General features: G+C 37.7%; 1 protein-coding gene across 1 annotated transcript in view; it reads right to left on the reverse strand.

Annotated features, from left to right (window-relative positions):
* Positions 1 to 5,830: 5,830 nt before the first annotated feature.
* The window catches only part of LOC126175232 (mitochondrial ornithine transporter 1-like), an 81,030-nt gene continuing 74,400 nt past the window's right edge, over positions 5,831 to 12,460 (reverse strand). Inside the window, exon 7 of the mRNA XM_049921866.1 lies at positions 5,831 to 6,736. Within this exon, the coding sequence (XP_049777823.1) occupies positions 6,618 to 6,736 (119 nt within the window). The 3' untranslated portion in view covers positions 5,831 to 6,617. The remainder of the gene's footprint in view (positions 6,737 to 12,460) is intronic.

Genomic DNA, 12,460 nt, shown 5'->3' on the forward strand with positions numbered 1-12,460 from the left:
TCAGGAACAGAAGAAGTGAAGAAGTACGGGGGCCATGCTGAAAAGTAATGTCTCTGGATTTTTTATGTGAAAACCCTTAAAGCTTTTTAAATACAACAAACTTTATTAATGTTCTACATCTGTATTCTTCACATCCACTTATTTATTTCTCAACAAAGTCATCTTGGCGAAGAACACATTTCTCCCAACGAGAGACCAGTTTCTTGATACTGTCACTATAGACTGTTTGACTTTTTGATGGAGCCACAACCTTACCTCTGCTTGTGATGCTTCATCACCATCAAAGTAAAATCCCTGAAGATGTTCTTTAAGTTTTGGAAACAGATGAAAATCAAGATGGGTCTAGGTTGGGAATGTATGGAGGATGATTAATGACGAACCCACGGGATTGGATTGTTGCAGATGTCACAACTTTTGTGTGTGGTCTGGCATTATCATGCTGAAGAAAAGAGTGCTCTGTTTTGTGGACAAACTCCTCAAATTTGAAACTCCGTTACAGCATGCTGTTTCTCAAACACCAATGAAGTTAAGTTATACACTACTATGTTACACACTACAATTTGGTGCTCTCTTGTGGCAGAGGTCTGCAAATATGTAGACATGAAGAATAAAGATGTAGAACATTAATAACATTTGTTTCATTTCAAAAGCTTTGAGAGTTTTCACATAAAAATTTGGAGTCATTACATTTCAGCACACCATCATAAATTCACTTTTCTATTGGATCAGTTCTAATGGGTAGTTACATAAAACAATGACACATGGCACTGGAACCACACTTATCTGACCATGTGTATATTAAGTTTGGTTTGAAATAGAACGACTTATCAAGGACAGACCCAAAGTCAGGCTTATCTAAAATCAGAACTCTGATAAGAAATCCAGTAGATTTTGAGGAAATTGCAAACACAGTGACATCTGCCATTGTGACCTCAAACTGCCCTGCCATGAAGAAGTGCACAAACAGGAATGTAACTTGGTGTAATAACAATCTGAACTACTAAGGAAGCATCTAAGAGCACTGTTCAACCTTGTGAGAGAGAAAGGACAATGGGCAAAAAAATATTGGGAGGCCCTTGTCAAATACAACATTGTGATTGAGCGATTGAAACTATCATCCTGGAAGGTATTCTGTGAGGAAGTGGACAGTACCGCTGCTTGCAGTAGACTTCATAAAGTGCTCACTAGAAAACTAATCCAGGAGGTGCTATAAGGAAAGAGGGCAGTGGGTATGCAAGCACAACAAGTGAGATGCTGGATGTGCTCCTCCAGACTCATTTCCTTCAAGGCACTCTGGCCAATAACACAAACCAAGAATCTGTTCCCGAGAGGCACTAGTTTAAAGGTAAGCAAAGAGAGAACTGAGAATCTGCCAGAGAATGTGTTGGTTTCAAAAAGTCCAGTCGGTGCTGGGAATGTTTCAACCATTCATGTCACCAGGCCCAGAGGGAATCTTTTCAGCTCTACTGCAACAAGCAGAAGAGGGATTAACTAGATTCTTATGTAGACTATTTAGGATCAGCCTAGCTAGAGGAATCACTCCTAATGCTTGGAGAACAATGAGGGTTGTTTTCATTCTGAAGCCAGGGAGAATTGATCATACCAAGACTAATGGTAATAGAATGATCACCATGTCCTCCTTTCTTCTAAAGGCATTAGAAAAACTGGTTAATGTGCATGTTAGGTTAACTGATGTTCCAGTACATGTAAACCAACAAACGCGCCATACAAGCAAATCGTGTGAGACAGCACTTCACCAACTCGTTGGGAAAGTTGAAAAAAGCTCTACAATTTCAAGAAGTTGCTTTCTGCATCTTCCTGAATATTGACGGGGCTTTTAGCAATACTACCTCCAAATTCAGAGTTAGAGCTGCAGAAGAGAATGGCATTGAGACCACTATGTGCAGTTAGATTAATACCACACTGAGTAGAAAGCACATAAATCATTGTAAAACTTGGCAAATTTGCTAATGCTGTTAGAACAATGGCACAGTGTGCACTGCACATTGTACAGAACTGGTGCAGAAAATAGGAACTAAAGATCAGTCCCAAGGAAATGGTTATATTACCATTTATAAAGAAGCATATCCAGTACAGGTACTGGAATCTAAGGTTCTGCAGTGAAATTTAGCCACTAAAGGGGGTAGTGAAGTATCTAGGGGTAACCTCGGATGTAGAACTACCATGTACCCCACACATAAAGAATATATGTTCCACAGCGAAAGGTACTCTTATGAGGACTAGAAGGGCCTGTGGTAAAAACTGGAGTCAAAACCCCAGGATTATATACTGGATATACACCACTATAATAAGAGCTACGATAATTTTTGGGCAAAAGCAAAAAAGGTGGTGGCTGCTAAGGAGTTTGGCAAGGTGCAGAAGTTAGCTTGCTTAGCCACAACAGGCACTGTTTGCAGCTTACCAAATGCTGGGACAGAGATCATGCTGGACATGCACCCATTGCAATGAAGGCAGCAGCAGGGGCATATGGTTTATAAACTGGATATCTTTAGGACAGCCAGAACTCTCACCAGTTAAGTGAGTGTACCAGCTGACCATACAATAACTTTCAGCTGCTTCAATAAACCTTTCAGTGTAACAATTGGAAGACGGGAGCAGTGGAAGAATGAAACACAATTTCATTCAGGAGACACAGTCTGGTTTACTGAAAGGTTGAAAACATATGAAGGTGCTGGGGCTGGGTTATACACATTACAGCCTGACTAGAGAGTGCAGTCTCTCTAGGGAAACTGGCCATGGTACTCCAGGTAGAAATATCTGCTCTCAGAGTGTACAGAGGAGAATTTGCACATATGCTATAAGGAACATAGCATCTACTTTTATTCACACTGCCAAAGAGGTCTGAAATCCCTATCAGCCTCTTCAATGAGAACAAAGATCGTATCAGAATGCCATGATGCTTCTGTGAGACAAGAAGAGAGCAATAGGATGAATCTGCAATGGGTCCCTGGTCACTCGGGAATTAATGGTAGTGAGCAAGCTGATAGGCTGGTCAGGAGAGGTGTGATGACTCCATCACCAAGGAAATGGTAAAACAGAATTATTTGGCTATATGAGGAAGAAGAAACATGGCATGCTAATGATGCTGAAGCCATGTTTCAAGACAAGCTCTGTAATCCTGCACTTGAAGAGGAGACATATTAAACTCATGATAGGACTAATGTCTGGCCATGGAAACTTCAAGAAACACCTAGACATTATGGCTACGGAAACAAAGCCCCTTGGATGTTGACTAAGTTCTGAGGGGCATGAAACCACACCACACCTAATTTTCCAATGTGAAGTATTGGAGGTCAAAAGACACGGAATACTCAGGTCAGTAAAGCCTGAAGAAATTGTATATAATGAGGAAAACTAGTAAGAAGAAAGGGTCTCCCACTATTCAGAGTGGGCAATAGAGAGCTGAGACCACTGTTGTTTTTGTCTCATTGTGCAAATCAAATCAACCTAGTAGTAACATAATGAAATATGTGCCAGACTCGGTCCACATGGGCAAAACATCGCAGTTCCCAGAAACTGGGCCTCCTCATGCAAAAGTACAATGAGTACCACTCCAGATTAAGCAATCCAGAACAGTCTCATCACAGGTGGAGTTTAGGTTATAATAGCTCATTTCGTTGCTCAACAAAAAAGTATGCTCGAGGAGTTTAGGTTATAATAGCTTGTTTATTTGCTCAGGAAAGAAGTATGCTCAGGAAGCCCACTGTTGTCATTTACCTGTGTGTCTGACTCTTGTCACTTTCAATGCTTTCACTTTTGTCTCATTAGTCAACAACACATAATTTGTTTTCTGGGTCATTTTATTCCATTTGGTTAATTTTGGAAAATGTTCCTGCATCAACAACATGAATTTTTATGAAGTTTTATGTGAACACTTGCACATGTTCCCAATGAACATTGGTAAAGTTTTACTTGTGCACTTAAGACTTGTGTAAATATAGGCATTTGTTTGACTACATAGTGCAGCTTTCAGCAGTGCTCCCCTGAGTTTTCATAAACTTTAAAACATAAAATCTCTGGTAATATTTCCTTGAATGAAACAAAACTAGGATAACTCATACAACTTTTTGCACTTTCTTAAGTGGAATAACAACAAAAATTTTCATAAATAATTTTCATACAGATAGTTTGAAGCAAAGTTCGTTGAAAAAGGAGCTGCTTGAAAAAATATGAAGTGTTGCTTGATATGCCTCTGGAAGTAATTGCACAAAAGTGTGAAACTTTGCATGTAGTAATGTACCATCACAAATTTTATTCTCCTACTGCTTTCCAGTAGTTTACAAATTGAGTGCAAATTTGATGATTTTTGTAAAAAAATACCAAAAATGGCTACTTTTAGCCCTCTTTTACAAAAAAAAGTATCATCTGCACTCTTTTGAACCATTTTTATTAGAAAAGACATATTTTAAACCACCTAAAAACTAGATTTGGCTTTGCAATGTCCTAAAAAACAACAAGAAAATGGAGGCACTGCGAAAATATGGCCATATTCCACAGGCATTCGCATTATATCTGATATTTTAATTATATTTTGCAGTTGCTTATTAATGTCTGGGGAATGTAATATCAGAAGTCCTAATGAAGAGGAAGTGGACCAGAGCAAAAAAAAACTCCAATCAAAACAGCCATCTATTGAACAAGTAAAAAAAAGAAAAAAATTGGAGTTCACCAAGCCATCATTACCTCCTTAGACATCAGTGTTTGCACCTAAAATCCCTCAATTTTGGTTCACTGGAAGACAAGTTTATTACCCTAATGAATTTTGATGAAAATTATTCATTTATCATTCAGGGTGCACTGCAATGTTCCCACTAGGAAAATGTCAAGCAACAGTCAATTTATTTGTCATCTATTTTCAGCAAAATCAGAAGGTGGAATCTAGAAGTTTTGACATTGTCAGTGACTGACTGTGACATGGCACAATTACTGTGCATGTTTTTATCAATGAATTGATCAAAAATGTAAAAACACAGTTTGCTCAAATATTCACATCCATTATTTCAGCAACGGTTCCAGTTTCTAGACCACAATGCATGGAATGATTCTTTTATGTTAATAAATGAAAACCAACATTGAACATGTAAAGACAAAATTGAATGTAATTACCTGAATATGTGCATAACCACAAAACTAGTCATGTTTTGAAATAAACCATGTTCAGTTGTGACTGGCAATACATTTTCTTCGATATTACCCATTAAAGGAAGCCATGGAATCAACCACATCCATTACGGAGAAAATGAACAAAATATAAAAGGCGCATAGAATTATTGAACAATGTTGATTAAATAATAAGACGCAAATACGTCTTCTAAGATTATAACATATTGTTCTCCTTCCAATTATAGATGCCAATAAGGGTAAAGGGGTGCTTGCATGTTTCTTTGTAGTAACGTAATGAACATGGTTTTCATAATACTTACCTAAAATGTGAACAGATTTTGACCTACTGAAAATAAAAGTTCTTGGGCTCTTGTAAAGAGGCACATATGTGATCAGACTTGTTTATCACATTTGCTTATTTCTATCCACAGGTTTGTCAAATAAGCTCTTACACGTAGAAACAACTTTGTCAATTAATATCACTTTTAAAGCAGATGTTGTTTGTGTCATTAAGTATTTTGACAATAGAGGGAATGCCTACCAATGCAAGTGTTTCTTGCATTGACTTTAGTAGACTGCTGATTTTTTTTCTCAACCTCTTCCTGCATAATATATGACTGGGAAAGACACAACACCTCTACCATTTTGGTAAACTGCCAGTGCCATTTTGTTTTTAATTCTTAATCAAAGTTTCAATTGCTGTGGAAACTCATAATACATGAGATAAACTGTCCTTAAACTCTTTTGTGCTAAACGTGTGCAGTGAAACATCATCACAAACAATGTCTGCCACCTTATCAAATCTGACACCAATCAACAATTCTCTCAAACATACTCTATGTTACAAAAAAACGCTTCAAACAGCATGGTACATGGTCTAAATTTGACAGACATCTTTTTTCTGGACCCATCAATTTAGCTCATTCAATACACTGTGGCTCGTAAAAGTCAAAGAATCCAGTTAACAAAATGCATGATCTTGTATTTATCTGTACAGTAAACTAGGTTAACCCAAAGTATGAATCACACAGGCTTATGCACTGTTACTGAATAGGATGCATAAGTATTTGTAATTTGTTTTATTATAAACTTAACCTTGATTTCACACTTTTTGACAAATGATCCATAGCCAGCCATCTGTCGTATATACAAACAAACTTACATTGTAAGTTTATGGAAATTATACAAAAGAATTATACAAAGGCATTATGAGTGCATACCTTACATCCACATAGCTCTGCCATACTGGGTGAATGATTCCAATGCTCATCACATTACCTTATGAAAAATGTTGTCTTTAAAATATAGTTATTTATATTTTCACAAAAAGTAACAAAATGATGCCCACATATTATTCAAGAGTTAACTGTCCTAGGTGAGTTTGTGGATTTACATGCTCTTTGTGTTGGCTAACATATTACTATTACCCAGTTACAGTACTTTTGCACAATTTATGCATTCTAGTGCAGCATGATCATTTCTATTTAAATACTTCAGTCAGTAAAATGGTGCATGAGTTTCTTACTATTCTCATACACAAGGAACAATGTTGCAGTGGCAGGAATTGTACGGACAACAGTTGGTCGAAGGCCATTGTAGAGTGCATATGGACCTGGCAAACACAAAACATCAAATTATTACTTATATCTGAAATAATATAAAATACAGTTCCATCATAATTAATTGTTTGATACAAAGGGAAAATTTTCAATGAATAAATTTCAAGAAGTAATGTTCTTATTGTAAATATCTAACATTGATCTGAAGAGGGCATAAGCCTAATAATTAATTTCTCAAGTTATAATCAACTGCTATGGTGACCATGGTCTGGGGGGGGGGGGGGGGGAGTAGTGTCTTTGATTGCTAGGGACATGATAAATTTGCATTTGTGATAATTGCGAATGTAGATGTGAATTCTGCATCAAAATGCAAATATGCAAACTTACCTAATGAATGCTATTTCACAGTGAATTTATCCAGGTGAATTATTTTATCATCAATAGTATGAAACAGCTTTATTTTCTGCATGTAAATATTGAAAATGTAACCAACTTTTGGTTACTGGTATTGTACATCATTTCATTGGTGAAGCTCAATTTAGAAAGATAATTTGTGTAAGAAAATGTATGCAAAATGAAGTGCATGAATGCAACAACTTTTCAGCACACTCAATGCTCTCATGCCACACCAACTGTGGGGTGATTGAGTGGTCTCTAGAAGAGAAATGCCAGTATGGCAACATTGGACTGAGGGGTGAGACCTAGTGTCTTAAGACAAAGAAACATGTATGTTTGTCTGATAGCTAAAGTTCAATAGTGTGTACAATGTGGACAATTAATGTGGTAGTTTTAGGTGATGGATGTTTTAAACTGTGGTTACATCAAATACCATTATAGGTTGGGCCTAAAGTACCTGGTTTACGACCCTGCCCATATCAGCAAGGAATTTCAAGTTAGCGATTATCGAATGCTTTGTGTTGTGTGTTACTGATTGTTTACCTTTCTTATTCTGAAATGAGAGAAAATATTTATCCTCATCCATTGCGGACTTCGATTATGACCATCATGACACAAGAATGTAACAGTGATTCCTGAGACCATTTATCAGCTCTGTTTCTCAGAAACACAGATTACAAGTATGTCCTGCAAGAGGGAGATGAGCCTTGTTTTCCTGCACCATCCCCTCCCCCCTGGCAGTCATATTTCCAGTCTGCTTAGACTCATGGCAGACTGTCAGTTTATAGTATCTGTACTCTGCACTACAATGACCAGATAACAAATCCTGTCGAGGTATTTTTACCATGCTGAAAGTCTTCCCCTAATATGTGAATACAGTTATTTTTATTCTACTTCTGTGCTAGAGGCATCCATCCATGATCAGACTTATTTTTCAAATTTGCTCTTGTATGTCCAAGGATTTGTCAAACAAGCCCCATACATTTTTCAATATGTATATCAATTTAACTTCGCTTTTCATGCAGATGCTGTTTGCGTATACTGCTTTTAGACACTTATGGGAATGCCTACAACTGCAGGTGTGCTTAAAGAAGAAGAAGAAGAAGAAGAAGAAGAAGAAGAAAGAAAGAAAGATGCTGGTCTGAAAATGGCTTAAAATGAGAGATAAATATTCACAGGATAAACCTGTTAAAAGAAATGTTACATTCCAAACCTGATGATTACAACAAATTTTTTCCAACTGGACAATGAAACTTTTAATAACTTGTTTAGAGTTACTTTGCCCTCACACTGAGAAAGAAGACACAATATGTGAAAATTCATTCTCTTCTACTTGGTCCTCCAATGAAATTTCATTAAAATACTGCAATTTGGGATCATACAAACTACATCATCCACGGGAACTGGAGAACCTCAGTTCTTTTATTTTATTGCACTCCTGCTTGTATGTTATGCACAGAATATTGATTTACTTCTGAATCTCTTCCTGTGTAATAAGTGGCCGGCAAAGATGTGACACCTCTACTGTGCTGTAATTACCAGTCCTATTTTGCCTTTCTCGTTGATCATAGTTTTCATAGTTATGAAACACACACCCTATAGTAAGATAAAATGTAATAAAACTCTTTTTCACTAAACATATCTGGTGAAACATTAACACAAACAATGTCCATCATCTTGTCAAATTTACCATTAATCAAAATTTCTCTCAATTACATAAAACATGCTCTATGTTTGACTAACACATTAGCCAGCACTGTACACAAAATGGCTCAAATGGCTCTGAGTACTATGGGACTTAACATCTATGGTCATCAGTCCCCTAGAACTTAGAACTACTTAAACCTAACTAACCTAAGGACAGCACAGAACACCCAGTCATCACGAGCACTGTACACAGCCAAATATTTGTCGAACATAGCAAAGTTTGACAGACTGTTTGATCATGGATGGGGGCCGTAAGTACCTTGTCAGGTTCTACTGTAGTGTTGCAAATGTGAGACACACAGCTAGAAATACCTACAAAAGGTCAAAAACAACATTCTGTAGATTTTGCTGTTATGAATAGACTGGGAAAAGAAAAATAATGATGAGAAATGCCTCAGATCAGAGAAACACTCTGTTTGCCAGTGGCCAAATGCTGCAGCTTCTCAACAGAAACAATCATTTGTTGAAAGTCTATATTAAAGCAAAAGAAGAAAACAATCACATATAGTTTCAGGTAAAAAATGGTTGAATATTTTGCAAAGGCAAACATTCCAGTAAAAAAGTTCCCAACCCACCAGTTTCTTAACAGCCAATTTTTAACCACTAAGGCTTTGTCTTCAAGCATATAGTGTGACAACCTTTTAATTTGTGCATTTGACCTTTTACAAAAAAAAAAATAGTAGATGCAAATTTCACCAAAAATAGAAGCAAGTTTTGCCAAAAGTAGAGGCTACAGTTTCAACTCCCTACTGGTTAGTAATCAAAATGTTCTGGGTATCTTGGTCAGTCCCATACACTGCTTAACTTTTGAATAAATAGGAAGGGTGTTCAATAAGTAATGTAACACATTTATTTCTCAGCCAGTTTCGGTTGAAAAAATGTGGCATTTGTTGTGGGACATCGTGGTTCCATCAGGTGGTGATGGTGCTAGACATAGTCTTCAAAAATGTGTCTGTAAAGGAAGTGCATTCCAAGCAGACAGCTGTCATTGAGTTTCTTTTGGCAGAAAACCAGAGCATCATGGATATTCATAGACACTTGTAGAATGTCAACAAGGACCTGTCAGTGAACAAAATCATGGCGAGTTGTTAGGCAAGGCATCTATTATCATTGCAGCAAGGTCACGCAAACCTGTCTGACCTCCTGTGAGTTGGCTAACCACACACAACTGTGACTCATGCAATGTTGGAATGTGCGGATACCTCACTGGTCTACTAGACATCCCTGTTGGAAATGCTGATGCACTCATCCACCAGTTGGGGTACTCGAATTGTCTGCCTGCTGCGTTCCTCACCACCTAATGAAAGAGCTGCCATCTGTTTGGGCCAATGAAGGATGCACTTTGCGGGAAGTAGGACATGGGTGTTGGGGAGGTTATTGACTGCTGCAAGACGGCTCTGATGTCCAGTTGAGTGGTACAACGTGGGCATACAGGTGCTCCCAATAAGGTGGCATAATGCTATCACACTGAACAGAGATTATGTTGAAAAATAGTGTTTTGAAGCAAAAGAAATGAGGAATGACATGGTGTACTGGAGTCTTGAATAAAACTAACCTCCTTTCAGAAAAAAGTGTTGCATTACTTATTAAAGAGCCCACATATAATCAGGAATGGTGACCAAAACCTGATATAATAAGTTAAATAATTCACCAATGTTTTTGCCAATGGCACTGTCAAAAAAAGGCAGAAGCATGGACAGAGTTTGGGGCACCCTCTTGCCCTCAGTGTGGGAAACAATCCCTAAAAGATGGAAGTATCAGGACTGATCAATGACAGGATGTAAAGGCAATGAAAACCACTGTATGTATCCATAGGACAAGTTGCCTGTAATTCGAAAAGTTTCATGAAGATTCTGGATTAGCCCCTCGTTCAGATCGCTGGAGGGGGACTATTAAGGGGAAAGTAACAAATGGTTCAAATGGCTCTGAGCACTATGGGACTTAACTTCTGAGGTCATCAGTCCCCTAGAACTTAGAACTACTTAAACCTAACTAACCTAAGGACAGCACACACATCCATGCCCGAGGCAGGATTCGAACCTGCGACCGTAGCGGTCGTGCGGTTCCAGACTGTAGCGCCTAGAACCGCTTGGCCACTCCGGCCGGCTGGGAAAGTAACAATGAGAGAGTGAAATGTCAGAATTCTGACTGTGGTTGGGAAGTTAGAAAATCTGAAAAAGGAAATCCAAGGCTCAGTCTAGATACAGCAGGGATCAGATAAGTGAAATGGAAAGAAGATAAGGGTTTCTAGCTGGACAAATAAAGGGTAATACCAGCAGCAAATGGAATGTAAAAGGAGTAGGATTTGTTGTGCATAATTCAATGATAGGTTTATTCTTGTCAGAATCAACAGCACACTAATGCCAACAACAATAGTTCAGGTGTACGTGCCGATGTTACAAGAGAGTATAAAAGGACACTGAATGAGTAGTAAAGGAAGATGAAAATAGGAAAGGAAATGATGATGGTGTTACAGGAGACTATAGGGTCAGCAATAGGAATGACAAGAAGAATAACTAATAGAGTTTTTGCAGTAAACTTAACAGTGAATACATTGTTCAAAAATCATAAGATGAGAAGGTATTCTTGAAAAAAGACTGGCGGCATGGGAAGACCCCAGGTAGGTTACACGGTGGTGAGACAGAGATTCTAAATTATATTTTATAAAGTAAGGCACACCCAATGCAAACCAAATGTAATAATGATGAAGAGTAGGCTGAAGTTTAATTTTACCAGAAGAATCAATGAGGAAAGAAGAGGATACTGAAGTACTGAGGAGAGATGATGTGTGTTGGAAGTTCTCTAATGCTGTAGATATTGCATTAATGAATACCACAGGTTGAAGTTCAGTTGAAGAGGAACAGACATTGCTAAAATGGCCAATCACAGAAGCTGAACTGACAAACTTAGGTACAAAGTAGGTGACTGTGAAGAAGCCATGGGTGACAGAAGAAAGACTTCAATTGAACAATGGAAGAAGGAAGTGTAAAAATGGTTAAGCAAAGGCAGAACTACATCAATATAAGCCACTTAGGAATGAAATAAATAGCAAGTGCAGGAAATCTAAGACAAAATGGCTGCAGGAAAAATATGAAGAAATAGAAAAAGAAATGGTCATTGCTAGGACAGAGTCAACATACAAAGTCTGTTCAAAAAATTCCAGAAAATTCGTAGTTTCATGCCAGTGGTGTGTTGGGGAGAAATATGGTTGGTATCTCTGTATACACCTGTGTTTAATGTGTAACTGCCAGAAGTTTCATTGTTGTACAAATGGTGCTCAAAAAGTTTTGCAAAGTCGTCATTAAAAAAAATGTGAAGAGAGAGAAAAAAAATGGTGATTGCTAGGACAGATTCAACATACAAGGTCTGTTCAAAAAATTACAGAACATTCGTAGTTTCATGCCAGTGGTGTGTTGGGGAGAAATACAGTTTGTATCTCTGTACACACCTGTATTTAATGTGTAACTCCCAGAAGTTTCATTGTTGTACAAGGGGTGCACAAAAAGTTTTGCAAAGTTGTCATTAATTTTTTTCTGTTTTGCAGGAGGAGAATGAAATTTTTTGTGAGCATACTTGGAACATTTAGCTATAAGTTAGTATATAAAAGTATTTTTTTTTATTTACAGGTGAGCTATAATGTACCGTGAAGTCGATGTCAGGTTGCGACAATGGTC

This window comes from Schistocerca cancellata, chromosome 3 (assembly GCF_023864275.1).
Source record: "Schistocerca cancellata isolate TAMUIC-IGC-003103 chromosome 3, iqSchCanc2.1, whole genome shotgun sequence".
Classification (NCBI taxonomy): domain Eukaryota; kingdom Metazoa; phylum Arthropoda; class Insecta; order Orthoptera; family Acrididae; genus Schistocerca; species Schistocerca cancellata.